This window comes from Talpa europaea (genome assembly GCF_964194135.1).
Source record: "Talpa europaea genome assembly, chromosome: 9".
NCBI lineage: Eukaryota > Metazoa > Chordata > Mammalia > Eulipotyphla > Talpidae > Talpa > Talpa europaea.
Window position 1 is genome coordinate 85,680,561 of NC_140076.1, and position 15,931 is coordinate 85,696,491.

The 15,931-nt window shown below is 41.8% G+C and overlaps 1 protein-coding gene across 1 annotated transcript; it reads left to right on the plus strand.

The window, feature by feature from the left end:
* Positions 1-3,896: 3,896 nt before the first annotated feature.
* PTTG1 (PTTG1 regulator of sister chromatid separation, securin) lies at positions 3,897-10,373 on the plus strand. Its single transcript, XM_084242232.1, has 5 exons — positions 3,897-4,043; positions 4,349-4,533; positions 5,780-5,873; positions 9,327-9,485; positions 10,160-10,373. Exons 1-5 carry the CDS (start codon positions 3,953-3,955, stop codon positions 10,237-10,239), a joined length of 609 nt encoding a protein of 202 aa, XP_084098358.1. The 5' UTR covers positions 3,897-3,952; the 3' UTR covers positions 10,240-10,373.
* Positions 10,374-15,931: the final 5,558 nt, after the last annotated feature.

Below are 15,931 nucleotides of genomic sequence, written 5' to 3' on the forward strand. Positions count from 1 at the left end.
AAAGCCAGGTGCTATGGGAACATGAGACACAATTTGGTAACTGACTCCTCAGCCTGAAGTGCTCTTGTATTTTACTATTGGAAAAAGTACTGTAGGACGATTTCCATTTTGGGAAAGCAGTGTTATCTATGACTTCCCAATCATCCTTTTAAGGTATAATACCAATTTTTTTTTTTGGGGGGGAAGAACAGTAACTTTGGTAGGATTTTTGCGATTCCCCTTCCTCCATGTGCTTGCTATTCGCTTAAAAAATTTTCAAAATGACATTTATTCTTTTCTAATGTAAGGAATGAAGGTAGATAACAGCCTTGCCTCAATAACAGTCCTTTGGTTTTTTCTTGTTAAAAATTTGCAGTGCCTAGAGTTTAGGAACATAAATATTAATTTTGATTTTTACAGTGATAGATGAAGAAATAAAAATTGTCAGAGACTAGCCTGAAAGTGAATGAATAACCGACATTTTGTTTTTACCGCCTTAAAATGTAATAATTCCGGAAATTTGCATCGTTATGTTGAGGTTGATTTAATTAAAATCACCAGACACAAGCAGGAGGAACATGTCTCTGAGGAATCATAGAAGTACTGGACAAGAGTGAAGAATGTTATGTAAGGTTTGGGTTCCTCCTGGAGGACTCTGGGGGTCTAGGAAAGCTGGGATCAGTTCTGGGTGGGGTGCCGTTTGTAAAGCAGAAATAGGATAAACTGGGTTTGGGCAGGGATTAGGTGGTGTTCTGAGGTGAGGGTGGTTTTGCAATTGGGTTTCTCCAGTTACAGCTGGGAATAGTAAAGTGAGTCTGGGGCCTCATTAATAAGAACACAGTGTACACTCAAAGTTTGGCTGGTTATGGCATTTTAAAAGCGCTGAATGAGTGGAGACTCTGAATTTCCTGCTGTCAGGGGAAGATTCATCCTAAGGAGATGTAAATCTTGCACCTAAAGACTTTACAAGATAGAGGATTCCCATTTGGGAGTTGTAGGTGTTGTACAGATTTGGTTTCAAAAGTGAACAGTGTTGTGTGCTGATATAAGATGGAGCAGAGTCATTTAGAAGGAGGTATAAGGAGAAAGTAAAGGGAGAGATGGATGGAGTTAAAAGAAAAAGTATAGGGCCTCCCCGATGGCGCAGTGGTTGAGCGCTGGGTTGCGAAGCTGCCCGCAGCCTCCGCAGCGCCGGTTCTATCCCCGGCTGCTCCCCGGCCACAAGAGGAGGGTCCCGCATGGCGCGCGGACCTCTCCTGCAGCCCGCTGCTGCCCTCAGCAGTGTACTTCGGTCCTTCTGCCTGCTCTGCTCCCCGCTCTGGCTCTGGTGAATTCTCTCACCCTCCCGCACTTCTGACAGTACCCAGTGCTTGTATGTATAAATAAATAAATCTTAAAAAAAAAAAAAAAGTATACAGAAGGGGCCATAAAGGCATGCATGGTTTTTTGATTTCTCTCTTCTTCACCTTCTTAGGATCTTTTCTTGATGCCTAGTACAGTGTGCAGCACTTAACAAATTCAATAAATATTTGTTGAAACAAACAGGAAATGAAAAACAAAACTCCCAAATAAAAAGAAATAAATTTGTATTGAAAGAATGAACTGTTTATGCAGTTTCAGCCCTGAGGTGCCAGAGAAGAAGTGGCCAGGGTACTGGTGTAATATTGAGAACCAAATCACACCAGGTGTGCTGTTAAACCTTTTGTGAAAGAGTAATGTTAGGGTCAAATCCTCTCTTTCAGTTTATCTGCAGATAAAAATGTAGCTGGTGACAATTGAGGAGTCTGGTTTGATTGACACAGGTCAACCTTGGTCTTTTGAATGTATTCCTTTATTTTGTATTTGTGCAATGCACTTTTCACTTACTGTAGAAATAAGAAAAGGCCATTAACTTTTTCAAACATTATTTCTTCCCATATCTTGCAATTTGAATTCCTTTTTCTGTATCTTTATTATTCCTCTTATCTTCCTCTCTGTTCTCCCTCTACTCTCCCTTGCTAAGCCCTTCCAGAGCTTTGATGAATATACTTTTTTTTTATTTGTTTGTTTGTTTATTTATACAAGCACTGGGTACAATCAGAAGCACGGGAGGGTGAGAGAATTCACCAGAGCCAGAGCGGGGAGCAGAGCAGGCAGAAGGACCGAAGTACACGGCTGAGGGGAGCAGCGGGCTGCAGGAGAGGTCCGCGCGCCATGCGGGACCCTCCTCTTGTGGCCGGGGAGCAGCCGGGGATCGAACCGGCGCTGCACAGGCTGCGGGCAGCTTCGCAGCCCAGCGCTCAACCACTGCGCCACCGGGGAGGCCCAGCTTTGATGAATATACTATTGAGATTTTAGAGGTTTAAAATAGGTCCTTATTAAATGATAGCATTTTAAAGGAGACCTGAATTATGTATCCATTAGGATCACTGTTTTGTTCTTAAGCCAGATTTCTATGTTTTAATAGTGGGTAGTCTTGCAAGAAAGGGATTATTAGTCCTCTTTTAATCACAAGCATAAGACAATGACTCAAACACTGCTGTTTTACATTTCTTCTTAATTTTTAATTGAGCACTTTAGACCTAATATGAGTTGTTTTACCCACCTGACTGTATGTATATATCTCTAATTGACATAAAACTATGATATATCCATTTTCCTTAAAATTTTCCCCCTGCTGCCTTTCCTTCAGTGCGGCCCCTCTCCTTAGATTAATCTGTTCTACTTACTTTGGGACAAATAGCTGACTAATCGTAGACATTAGGAAAACAATTCTGTCATCACCTCGCCTTGACTTTTTGGACTTCACAATCTCCACCTAAGAAAGCCTGATTACCAGAGTATCTCAGGAAAAAAAACCCTCTGTATCTTGATATCATAATAATCACAATAATGATTTGTCGCTTGGATTTAGAGACCATATTCACCCCTCACACAGAGATAACTCTGTGGGGAGAGTTAAAAAACACCTAGAAGTTTGATGAAGGTATCCCAGGAAGGATTGTTGTGTTTCCCCCCCCCCCAGTAAACAGGCTACAAACTTCCCAGGAAAAGCTTTCGGGGTGGAGCCCGGGGAGCTCTCCCATTGGCTCGTCCCGGGGCTCTAGCCCCGCCCCTTACCCGCCTCCCGAGAGGATGAACCAATAGGGGCGTGAGTTGTGTTTTAAACGCGAGTGCGGCGCGACCTCTGGCTCCTGGCGTCCTGCGTGATTCTGGCTGTTGGTGCTCGAGTGGTGAAGCGAGCGGTCGCGGGTGGGTGGCGGGCGGGTCCCGGCGAGGAAGGAGGCTGGGGTCTGGGAGCCGGGGTCGGCGCCGGTGGGATCCCGGGTCTGGTTTTCTGGGGCCTGGAGCTTGAGGGCGGGGTGCTGACTGGTCCTGGCCCCTCCAGGGCCGTCTGTGGCGCAGAGCTGAGGCCTCGGACCTGGTCCGCCGCCCACAGCTGCTCTGTCCTCATGAGCACCAGGTCCTGTGCCACCCCAAACTCTTCTGGAATTCAGAGCGTTTTCCTCAGGTTTCAAGAGTTAAAAGTTGGATTAAGTGCCTGATGGGTTAAGGGCCTGTTGACACACGACGGGGCTCCTCCCCCTGCTTAGCTCTTTTTGCACAGACCTGCGTGGAGTGGAGTTAGGATTCTTTTACGCCTTAGTTTCTTCTTGTCTTTCTTCTCGTCTCTAATGTCTATTTCTTTTTTTTTTTTTAAAGATTGATTTATTTATGCATACAAGAACTGGGGTACAGGCCAGAGATGGGGGTGTAGTGGTGAGAGGATCCACCAGAGACAGTGGGGAACAGACAGGCAGATCGACTCACACACACTGCTGAGGGGAGCATTGGGTGAGGCAGGAGAGGTCTGCTGTGTCATGTGGGTAGCTCCCTGCCCCGGGATCAAACTAGTGCTGCAGAGGCTGCGGAAATCTTCATAGGTTGTGTCTTAACCCCTTGCGCCACCAGGGAGGCCCTCTAATGTCTATTTCACCCCCCTAGCTAATCCAGAATGGCCACTCTCATTTTTGTCGATAAGGAAAATGGAGACTTAGATACCCGTGTGACTTCTAAGGACGGATTGAAGCTGGGATCTGGGCCTGGTAAGTACTGCAATCAGGTATGCAGGTTTGGGGAATTAATAGGGGGCGTGGCCCGGAGCTGGGGGAAGGCATTTCTTGTGTCCTTGCAGCCAAGTTTAATGCTTTGTTATTGCAAAGTGCTTGTACAGTATATTAATGAGATTATTTAAGAAATTATCAAGAACTGAAGTCCTATGAGGTATATAAGCCACTGTCAAAACTGGGAGTTGAGTTTGGGGGTGAGCATTAGGCTGACATAATCAGTCTTCATGGTGCCCAGGTGTTTCTTGCCCCAATAATCTTATGGAGAGACTTTCTTTCTTCAGCAGCCAAAGTTTTAGATGGCAGAGTACAGGTTTCAGCAGCACATGTGGGCAAAATGTTTGATGCTCCACCAGCCTTACCTAAAACTGTCAGAAAGGCTTTGGGAACTGTCAACAGAACCACAGAAAAGCCAGCAAAGATGAATGGACCCCTCAAACAGAAACAGACCACCTTCTCTTCCAAAAAGGCAAGTGTTGGCTAAAAGAACAATTTAAATACGTCAACATTTTTGACTCTTGAAGATGACTATAGGTATCCTCCTGCTTTCTTATCCTGTGAGTAGAAGAAATTGGTCTAGTAAACATGAGTTAGCAGAGAAACACACCGTCTTCGTGGACCTCTCAGAAGTAGCTCATGAATAGTTTTGCTTAATCTGCCCTTAACTAGAAACACTAGAAGTAAATTGTTGGTCGTAGTGACTTAAAACACACGAACTACCTAGAGGAAGACTACTTCCCAGGAGGCACATGGCATAAGAGCTTTGGTGCTGCCCTCCCCCCCCCACTCCCAGAGCAACTCCACTGGTTAGGCGACAGTTTGCTGGCATATTGACCTTCGTGTGTGCACGAGCGTCCCAGACAGGATTGTGCTGTGGAAGATGACCCATGCCCACAGATGAACTTCATTTGAATAATTGTTTAATGTTCATTAGGAAAAAACTAGTACTTGACATCACACTTCCGAATTAGAGGCAGTGTGACTTAGGACAATGAAGTCTATTTCAAAACTGAATTGACTTAGAGAAAAATGCTCAATAGAGATAGTGCAAGGATGTGGTGAAAATAATGAGATGATGACCTAGAACTGGACTGTGGGGGACCTGCCATAGAGATTAATCTAGGCCTGTGCTGTAACCTAGACTAAATCCGGAACATGCAGGCTTCTGTTCTGGCAATTGCCCTCAATTGCCTCCTCGCCTATTCTGAACTAGGGAATCATTTGTGGTGAGCTTCTAAGGTCCTTGCTTGTCTCTTCTGCCTTTTACTCAGTATGTGAGTTTGAGTAACCAAAACTTAAGCAAGTTACTTAAGTAATTAAGAAATACCGATGGAAAAATCACTTTTCCAAAAGCCAAAAACGATTTCTAGCATTTGCTAGGGTGATTGATGCCCATGGAGAGAATGATTGTGTTGAATGATTGTGTTGTTTAGCTCTGAATTAACTAAATCTGCTGAGTTCTTGATGACTGATGCTGACAGGTGCTAATACTTAAATTAGTCTTAATTTGGACTTTCGAGCCATGCCACTAGAACTGCTTGCTAGAATTATATTTGTGTGTAATCATGAGAACGAAGAATTAAGGTTTCTTAGAGGTCTGTGTCAAATTGGCCAATTGGAAAATGTGGAGACATCATGTATCCTGGAGGAGTCCTACAATCCACTGACAAGGCATCCCACTCACTACTAGTTCATATTTTCTTGGGTTGTTTTAGATGGCTGAGAAGACTGTGAAAGTGCAAAGCTCTGCTCCTGCCTCCGATGACACCTACCCAGAAATAGAGAAATTTTTCCCCTACAATCCTCTAGGTAATCTTTTTTCATATTGCAAAAATGCTTTAATCTTGAGTTTCTCTTGGAATTCTATTCAGCTGTAACTTGATAGGGATATGAGTGTAACATGTGACCCAAAACTCTAATGTTGAATCTGGTTGCTTTGAACATATTTGATAGTGGGATTTGTAGGATTTATTGATTTTATTTGTTGGTTGAATATCCTGGTGGACGACCATTTTAGGTCAGACAGGGAATAGGCACAAAGATATGGAGGCCTGTTCCATCTTCAGGGAGATAAGACATGTTCACTAACATTGAGCAAGACAGCTGACAGTCTTCCTGCAAGCCTGTTAGAAAGTGGGCTCTTAGTTAAGTTGAATTATGCCTGAACTATCCACATAGCCCATCAAACCAATGCTATACCCCTTTAATATAGATATAAAATATTTCCTATGAAGCAGCTAGCTTTTCAAGCTTAAATTTACTCACATTTGAGGAGAGAATACTTGTGACAGGCACTGTCAAGCTTCAGATGAAGAGGTTAACAAAATGGACCCTTCCCTGAGAGAGGCCACGACTTGGAGGAGAAATCAAACAGTGATCAGTGCATCCCACCGGGGTGTGAGCAAATCAAACAGTGATCAGTGCATCCCACCAGGGTGTGAGCAAGGAGGAAGACAGGATCTGGTAGGGGAGGGTGGAGCAGGGGAAGGGGCAAGGCAGAAGCACTATAAGTAAATGTATGCACAGGTCCTGAGGTAGAAGAAAGTCCTGGAGCGGTGCTGGGAAATTGCAAGGCAGAATGAAGGATGATACAACTGTAGGCCTGGGGGCAGGTCCAGTAGAGTCTTAGATTTCTGAGCTAGATTTTATCAGAAGGCATTTAGTGATCCTATATACATGCAGTTCCTTCTGGCTTTTATATATTGGAAACCATTCCACACTTGGATGCACAAATTCACCACAATATAATTTGAGGATGCTATCTGGAGAGTAAACTTTAAGGATGGCTGAGTTTCACAGGGTGGGTGATTAAGTGTTGATTAAATGTGGAGCATCCATGCTAATGATGAGCATTAGCAAATAGAGCATGCTGCATTTGAGGAGAGAGGGGCTGTCAATTTGCTCCAAAATAGGTGCATAAATGACTGAACTCACCTACAGTGAATGTGGATGCTAGCTTTCTCAGGTTCTCTGCAAATGTAAAGTTTTAAAACTTAAATCTTTATCAAAATGTCCGTGGGTATCTTGGTATTTCCTTATTGTAAAGTGTGTTGCCTATGCATGTTTATTGGCCATTTATATTTTTTAACATCCTGTTGGTGTCTTTGTTGTCCTTTTGATTATGTGGCTCTCTTACTGATTGTTTTTTAAAGAGCTGTTTGTGGAGAAGGAAATATTTTGTCAGTTTATGGTTCCTTTGCAGTTCTGTGGTTTTTAATTAAGCAGTCACATGTCACTCAGTCCTTTTTTTATTTGTGGGTTTTACCAGTCTGGAAGAGAGTAGACTAATTCCCGGTCCTTAGCAGCAGGTAAGACAGAATTTTCACACTTAAAACAAAGATGGAGGGAGAAATTTTCTGATCTTTAGAGAAAACTCTTAGCCTCTTTGAAAAGACACAATATTTAAATATGACTTTTGCTGTTAAGAAAAGTCAGTTGTTTTAAGTAATTCCTAGAATGTGAGGCCTTGGATTTTAAAAAGGCATGTTCCCTAGTAGATTGGTTCTCAAATTTTTTGAGGACTTTTTTGTGTTCCTCAAGCCAGCGAAGACCCATAGAACTGTGTTCATTTTATATTTTCTGTTTTAGAAATTTTAGAAATTAAAGTGTCAATTGGTTATATATAACATACCCATTACATTAATGTGAATTAACTTTTTTAAGCATAAAATAACTTATCCAAAACAAAAGAAATTTAGTGAGAAGACTGGTATGGTTTTCTAATTTTGAAAATCAGTTTAATTTGGCTTAACCTTTCTGTCATCATCTGGTTTTGGTGAAGTATAGGAAGAAAATCTGGCTGCGTGTAGATATGTCAATTAGGAAAGGGAGAAGAAGCATTTTTATAGTCTTTTCAGGTAAAGGGTTGGTTTGCTTTGATACCTCACTGGACTAACCATGTCTGTCTTCACGTCTAGTTGTAATGTGAAATCCAAAACAATATCAATGAACATTCGAAACTGATAGTAAAATCCATGGATACATTGAGTGTATCTTTTATCCTTGCATTTATCATGCATGGGTAATTCAGAAATACTCCTTCAATGAGAAATCTAAATGTTGAATTCTTTCTTTAAAACCAGTTAATTAACACATTGATGTCATCACTCACTGGAAAAAAACTAAGTAGAAGCTGTCAGGCTGATGATTGCTGATAAATTTTCTAAAATTCTAGTTCTTGAAATTGACTTATTTTAAAAAAAGATTTATTTATGCGTACAAGAACTGGGGTCTAGGCCAGAGGTATGGGGGGTGTGAGAGGATTCACCAGAGACAGAGTGAGGAGCAGAACAGGCAGATCTATTGAAATATACTGTTGAGGGGAGCAGTAGGCGAGACAGGAAAGGTCTGCTATGCCAGAAATTGTGACTTAATTGTTAGTGACAAACCGTTTTCCTTGAATTGATTGACTTGTCTTATTTCACTGAAAGAATACACAACAGATACCCAAGTCTGAGTAACTGGTTTGTTTTCCAGCGAAATGGTGTTTTAGGAGAAAGGCTTCTGGTGTAATCTGTGAATCAAAGAATTGCACATATCCTTTGTCTTTGAGATCATGGTAACTCTGCAGTGTGCAGTAAAGTGCTTTATATGGCATATTTCTTTCTTTTTTTTTTTTAAGATTTATTTTATTCATGCATACAAGAACCAGGGTATAGGCCAGATGTGCGGGAGGGTCAGAGGATTCACCAGAGATAGAGCAGGGAGCAGAACAGGGAGACTGACTGAAATACACTGCTGAGGGAAGCAGCAGGTGAGACAGGAGAGGTCTGCCACGCTATGTGGGATTCTCGCTGGCTGGTTGGAATCGAACCCGCGCTGCAGAGGTTGTGGACAGCTTCACAGCACTGCGCTCAACTGCCTGCGCCACCAGGGAGGCCCCTCTATGGCATATTTCTTATTTGATCACACAGAATACTAAAAAGACATATTCTTAAGGTTGGAGAGCTTGTAAAGTTAACTTTTTTTTTACTGATGTGGTAAAGTGATGCTAAGTGACACTAACATTTTTTACTGCAGTAAACAGTAGTGAGGAATGTGACTAACTAGAGAGTATGGCCCATTGGCGCTAAGACATGAGCAATTTAATTCCCCATTGCTTTTGTACCTTTACTGCAAATGTCAACACAATGGGAAAGGGATTAATATGAATGTAAAAATAATTAGGACCTCATGGACCCTCTGGTAGGGTCTCCGGCTCCTAAGGGTCATCTGATCACACTGACACCCACTGCCCTGACAAAAACTTTATCTTGGTGGCAGATTTTGAGAGTTTTGACCTCCCTGAAGAACACCAGATTGCACACCTGCCTTTGAGTGGAGTGCCTCTCATGATCCTTGATGAGGAGCAGGAACTTGAAAAGCTGCTGCAGATGGGCCCTCCTTCACCATTGAAGAGGCCCATTCCACCGTGGGAGTCCAGTAAGTGAACCTACACTCTTTGAGAAGGGCTGTACACAGATGGTATCACAGCCCTCCTGTGACCATGGGCACAGAGCTGTAAGGAAGGTTAACCTGCAGGTGATTACTGTCCTTCAGGCTTGAGGCATAAGGTTTCAGCATAATGAAAGCTATTCCAAGTTGGTGGTGCTTTTTAGTCTAAATGCCTGGGTAAAAGGAAGTTTGGCTGCATCCAGTGTTACATAGGGCCAATGAGATCAGATGTAGCCTGTGGATTCTTAGGTTGTAAATTTAAGTCTATCTACTTGGAATTCTCATCCCGAGCAAGTTTGTATCCAAGGCTAATTGAGCATCCAGGCATCATCTTACTGCAGAGGGTGTGAGGTCTTGGGTCTGGTCTTTGGTTGAAAGCCATTAGCCATATGTTTTGTCCTGTGGTTCTGATGGGAGAACTTCTGTGTTAGAAATGAAATGGGTGATGTTGCCTCTTACTTGGATCTCCAAGAATAATAAAGTTGCATGTGCTTCTGGGCTTTATCTCCTAGCAGAGGTTAATTATGGGGCCACAGCATCATTCTCAAAGAGGTGGGGGTTGGAATTTATCAGTACTACAAATTTATGACAAAAAGGGACAACCAGTAGCTATGTTGGCTTAAGGATTTGCAGAAATTTAATAAGAAATTCCTGTTTCCTAGATGTGTTCCAGTCTCCTTCCAGCATTCTGTCGGCCCTGGATGTGGATTTGCCACCTGTTTGCTATGACTTCGAAATTTAAATTTCTTAGTGCTTTCTAGCTGGTGTGTGCATGTTTTGGTATTAATAAAGCAATTCTTTAACAGACAAAAAAAAGTGCTGATCCTGCGATGGGTGTTCTTTGGATTGCGCGTAAGAGTGCGAAGATTGCTGGAAGTATGTCACAGACCTGAGTCATGTGGCAGTACACATTTGTCTGATTAGTAAAATCTTGCATTTAAAACCTTCCGGTTTGTTTTAGCAGCTTATTTTAGATGCTGCCACTATTTTCTTTGAAACATCAGCCCCTCAAAGTGTACTTTATTCCCTTTTTGTGGCCATTAACTAGTAACAGATTATCAAGAAACTATGGCTTGGTATTCTTTATTGCTGGTTCCATTTAGTTTCTAATTCCCTTATTGCTCAGTACTCAGTAATCAGAATTTGAGAGGCTCTAAATTGCCTTAGAAGTTTCCACCTTGGACTTTTCAGTTTGGTTCTTTGAAGACTAGTGGTAAGAACACTTTCCACCCTATTCTGTGCATTGTTTTAAATATTTAATAAGCACTATTGTGTTTCCTGTCTGACCCTATTTTTCCCTAAGAGAACAGTGAGAGCCGGAAGTTCATTGATAGACCAAAGATATGAATAGAAAATGAGAGAGCTAGAGCTGGTATTTTGATTCCAAATCTGACATTGGCATCAAAATACCAGAGATTGCTAATAGTTGCTTATTGATTTTTTCTTTTTTGGGGGGTTTGGGCAGGGAGTGGATGATATTTAAAAAAAAAAAACCCATACGTTGTTGGCCATCATGTAAAATTTCAAAGCTTTGCTTACCTTTGTGGAGCTTCTCTTGTAAAAGCACACCAGGCACCAGAAGCCCTGGTTTCTGCCACTCTCTGGGCGAGCTGGAGTTCTGGCTGCCTTCTTTCTTTTTTTTTTTTTTTTTTTTAGATTTATACATACAAGAACTGGGGTATAGGCCAGAGTTGTGGGGAGGAGGGTGTGAGAGGATTCACCAGAGACAGAGCGGGGAGCAGAACAGGCAGATTGACTGAGATACACTGCTGAGGGGAGTAGCGGGTGAGTCAGGAGAGGTCTGCCATGCCATGTGGGTAGCTCCCTGCCTGGGGATTGCTGCGGTGGCTGCAGCAAGCTTCATAGCTTGTGTCTTAACCCCTTGTACCACCAGGGAGGCCCTGGCTGCCTTCTTGATGTGGCATGTGAGCTTTATGTCCCACTCACGACCTACCTGAGGACGACCCAAAGGGAGAACCCAGGTGTTTTTCTACTCTTCTCTGACCTCGCCATTGACCTCCCTGTACTTTCCTGGGTCAGGCAGTCCTTTGAATTTGATCCTTGCTTAATTCTCATCTGTATAGAAAGCCTTTCCTCTGAAACATCAGTAATGTCTATAATCCAGGGAGAAGGTGAATCCTCTTCATCTTCATCCTTAGAGGAAGCTGAAAGATCCTAGGCATGAAGTACTAGGAACATATACAGACACTCATCCTGACTTTCAGCTTTCCATCCAAAAATAACTGAATCAGTCTGCATTTCTGGAATTAGTAGAAAGGCCTCCAAGAAACAGGACTAGAGTAGCTGGTGCTTGACTTGGGGAAACGACTGGATCTGGCCTCCTCTGCTAGCATCGAGCCACCTTGAAAAGCAAAGCAGCATTCTGAATGGCTTTCATGTTCTACAGTCAATTTAGAACCTTTGCAAAATGGTGTCATGCTGGAGGGAACAGAGGATGGAGAGAAGAGACTTTACCAGCTGGTTACTCCCCCCGTCAGACTTCAGCTTGGTGCTCCGGTTTTTTCTTGTGTTAATCAGAATGCAAAGTGCAATTGAGACTATTGAGAGGATTAAACAGATGCTTCTCATGTAATACATATACTTGTCATTTTGTGGGCATTGTTGCATTTGTACATAATTTACGAAGTGTGTGTTTGGCTAAATTATTTGAAAAATCCTACGAGCAGTCCTGTTTGGAGTCTGCTCTAGGGTTAAAGCTCATTTCTTCTTGGTGTCCACCACACCAAACTGTAGCCCTGACCTACGTGAGCCTCACCCATGCTGAGCTTACTGCTCCTTCCTTCAACATTGTTCAGGCTTCAAATTCCAGTTAATCTTCAGTGGGAACACAAAGCCTTTTCAACATGCCAATGTGAACATTCTCTACCAGACTAACAGCAACAGAAGCAAGTCAGGAAAGGATTGGGTCTTTAGTATGGTAGAATTTCCTAAGTTGACTTTGTTCTTTCCACGAACTTGCTAGGGACCAAGCCTATACTGATTACATAGCCCATCACCCTGCCCTCAGGTTCCCGTCATCCAGTTGGGGAGACAAATGACGTGATTGCTATGCAAAAGGGTGACTGCAGGATTGGGAAGGAGTGCCATCTAGCCAATCCAGGCCAGGGAAAAGCATGATTGGCTGCCTGGAGGAGGAGTGTATGCCTGGAAAAGCACAATGTATGTAGGGTACAGCTTTTGTGACTGCCAGGAGGCCCTAGAACACAGCTTGCCTTTGTTTTCCTTGTTTGGGTTTGAGTGAGGAGTGTGGTTGTTAACAAACTAGTCTGCATAATGAGGCAGGGACCAGATGGCTTTGTCTATGGTGTAAGGGGGTCTAGAGACCTAGGACTATTGGGGTGCCATCGAAAGGATTTGAGGATGTGACAGGTCTTTCTTCCAAGTTGACATTTCAGAACCTCATTCTGGAAGTAGGGAGACCAATCTGGAAGCTGCTGTTCATGATGATATCATCTTGGGGAGGTAAAGGAGCAAGGCTTAAAGAGGGTGTTAGGAGTTGGAATTGGCAGGTGATGAATGGTGGGGAGAAGGCATAGGAAAGAGTGAATTATGTACCCCCATTGAGTGTTTCAGATGAGTTTGCAAAGATGTCTAGTGGGAAAATGATCCAGGTATAGAATGCAATAAAGAATATTCATTGACTAAGGTGAGGTAGATAGGCATGTATGACATGGAAGCTTTCAGTGTAAAAAGTGGGATCATTTTTCTGTTAAATATGTGCTTCTACACTAAGATAGGACAGGCAGCGCAGTGAGGAATATAGGCTCAGTCCTCCTGGCTCAGCAGCTGAGTAGCTCTGTGGACTTGGGCTTGTTTAGCCTCTCTGAAATCTTGTTTTTCATTTGTATTTCATTTGTGAGACCCATGATAGAATTTGTCTTGAAAGCGGGTTTGGAGGATCATATAGGCTCATTATGAATCAAAAAAGGACGTGTAGTGAGTTTTACTTACTATTACTTTACGTTATTTTTGAATATAAAATACCTGTGCAGTATATGTTCATCTCTTATCTGGGTTATCTTGTGGCTGTGTCTGGGAGATTAGCATAGTTTAAAATTACAAACATTTGTATATTAATAAGATTATACTATTTGAAGAAAAAATATCCTTCCCTCCAGAACTTTGAGTACCTCGAGGCTAGAGTGAGTCCTCTTGCTGATCCACAGACCTCATTGTGCATCTGGGCACTGGTGGGTACTAGTGTTCCCTTGATAACTGCTCCTGTGATTTCAGGGTATCTGAAGATCCACTTTGTGCCATGGGAAGGGGCTGTGGCTGCTGATTCTGCAACAATCTCAATGGAGGCTGGGGGTGGGGTATGTGCTTTAGTGTGGGGGCTTTGTGAGAATTAAGGCTGTTCCTGGAGAAATCACACCATGGAGCCAGCTGGCATCCCGAAGGATTCAGGCTTGAGTAGCTTTGTTGGTTGACCTGGACATACAACACTTCCACCCATGTATAAGTGCTCCTTATTGCTACACCCTCACCAGCACTTGTTTCTGATCTTTTAGAGGTGGGTAGTTTTCACAGGTGTGAAGTCTATCTCCTTGTGTTTTTTATTTGCATTCCTTGATGGTATTGATAATCATGTTACATATCTGTTGGCCATCTATATGTCTTTTTTTTTTTTTTTTTAGAAGTTTCTATTTACTTCTTCTGCCCACTTTTTGATTGGATTATTTGTTTTCTTTCTCTTGAGTTGTGTGGGTTCTTTGCAGATCTTGGATATGAGTCCCTTGTCAGATGTACAACGTGCAAATGTATTCTCCCATTTGGTAGGGTGACTTTTCATTTTAATGATAGTTTCTTTTGCTGTGTGGGAACTTTTTAGTTTGATGTAATCCCTTGAAATAGAGTCCCTGAAGTCAGAAGTCGTGCCCCAGGAGTGTTTTGCCTATGTTTTCTTCTATTTATTTTGTGGTTTCAGGTCTCACATCTAGGTCTTTAATTCATTATGAGTAAATTTTTTGTATGGTATGAGATGGTGGTATAGTTTCTTTCCTCTCATGTTATCCAGTTTTCCCAACACTGTTGAATAGACTTTACTTTCTCCATTGTATGCTCTTGACTCCTTTGTAATTAACTGTCCATCTGTGTGTAGTTTTATTTTGGGGCTCTTAATTCTATTTCATTGGTCTGTGTGTCTATTTTCATTCTAATACCATGCTGTTTCAATTACAGTAGCTTTGTAGTATAGTTTGAAGAGGGAATGATGCCTCCCTTCTTTATTACCAGGATTACCTTGAATATTTGGGATCTTTAGTGATTCCATGTAAATTCCAGTAATGTTTGCTCTGTTTTCTTGAATGCCATTGAAAATTTGACAGGAATTGCTTTGAATATCTATATATTGCTTTGGGTAAGATGGTCATTTCAACAATATTATTTTTCCCAATCCATGATCAGGGAATATAGTTTAGTTCTTTGTGTTTTCTATTTCTTTTAACGGTATCTTACAGTTTTGGTTGTATAGATCTTTGTTACCTCCTTTGTTATGTTTATTCCTAGATATTTAATGTTATTATAAATGGGATTGTTTCTCGGTTTCTTTCTCTTTCAGTTTCTTGTTTGCAAATAGCACAACAGGTTTTTATATATTGATTTGTAGCTGCCACTTCACTGTACTGATTTATTGTGTCTAATAGTAACTGAGTCTTTAGGGTTTTTTCTATGTATATTATCATGTCATCGACAAGTAGTGATAGTTTCGCTACTTCTTCGCCAACTTGTTTTCCTTTTTATATCTTTCTCTTGTCTAATTGCTCTATCTAGGACCTCCAATATTATGTTCAGTAGTGGTGAAAGCGAACATCATTGTGTTGTACCTGATATTTGAGGAAAAGCTTTTAGTTTTCTACCATTAAGTATGGAATGTTTGCTCTGGATTTATCATGTGTGACCTTTATTATTGTGAGGAATGTTCCTTCTATCTCCATTTTTTTGGAAACTTTATCATAATGGATGTTGAATATTGTCAAATGCTTTCTCTAAATCTTTTGATATTGATATATGATCTTTATCTTTTTATTGGTGTGATGATTGCATTGATTGATTTTGTAGATGTTGAATCATCTTTGTGTCCCTGGAATAAATTCCATTTGGTTATTATGTATGATTCTTTTAATGTATATTTGAATTTGGTATGCTAAGATTTAGTTGCAGAATTTTGCTCATTAGGAATATTGGCCTGTGGTTTTCTTTTGTGACATCATTGTCTGCTTTTGTTTTCAAAGCACCTTTTTTTAAAACCGAGGTAACGATACACGTAGGAAAGTGGAAGTAGTCAGACATTTGGTCCTTTCTCCAGTTTCAGAATGCATAATTGGAATAGACATACTCAGTAACTGACAGAATCCTCATGTTGGTTCCCTGACCTGTGGAGTGAGGGCTGACATGGTGGAAAAGGCCAGGTG

Bases quoted from the DNA above. Each gene is read 5' to 3' on its own strand.
- PTTG1 (XM_084242232.1), top strand. From the start codon at position 3,953: ATGGCCACTCTCATTTTTGTCGATAAGGAAAATGGAGACTTAGATACC. The intron at 4,534-5,779 runs GCAAGTGTTGGC...GGGTTGTTTTAG, and splicing joins CCACCTTCTCTTCCAAAAAG to ATGGCTGAGAAGACTGTGAA. The intron at 5,874-9,326 runs GTAATCTTTTTT...TCTTGGTGGCAG, and splicing joins TTTCCCCTACAATCCTCTAG to ATTTTGAGAGTTTTGACCTC.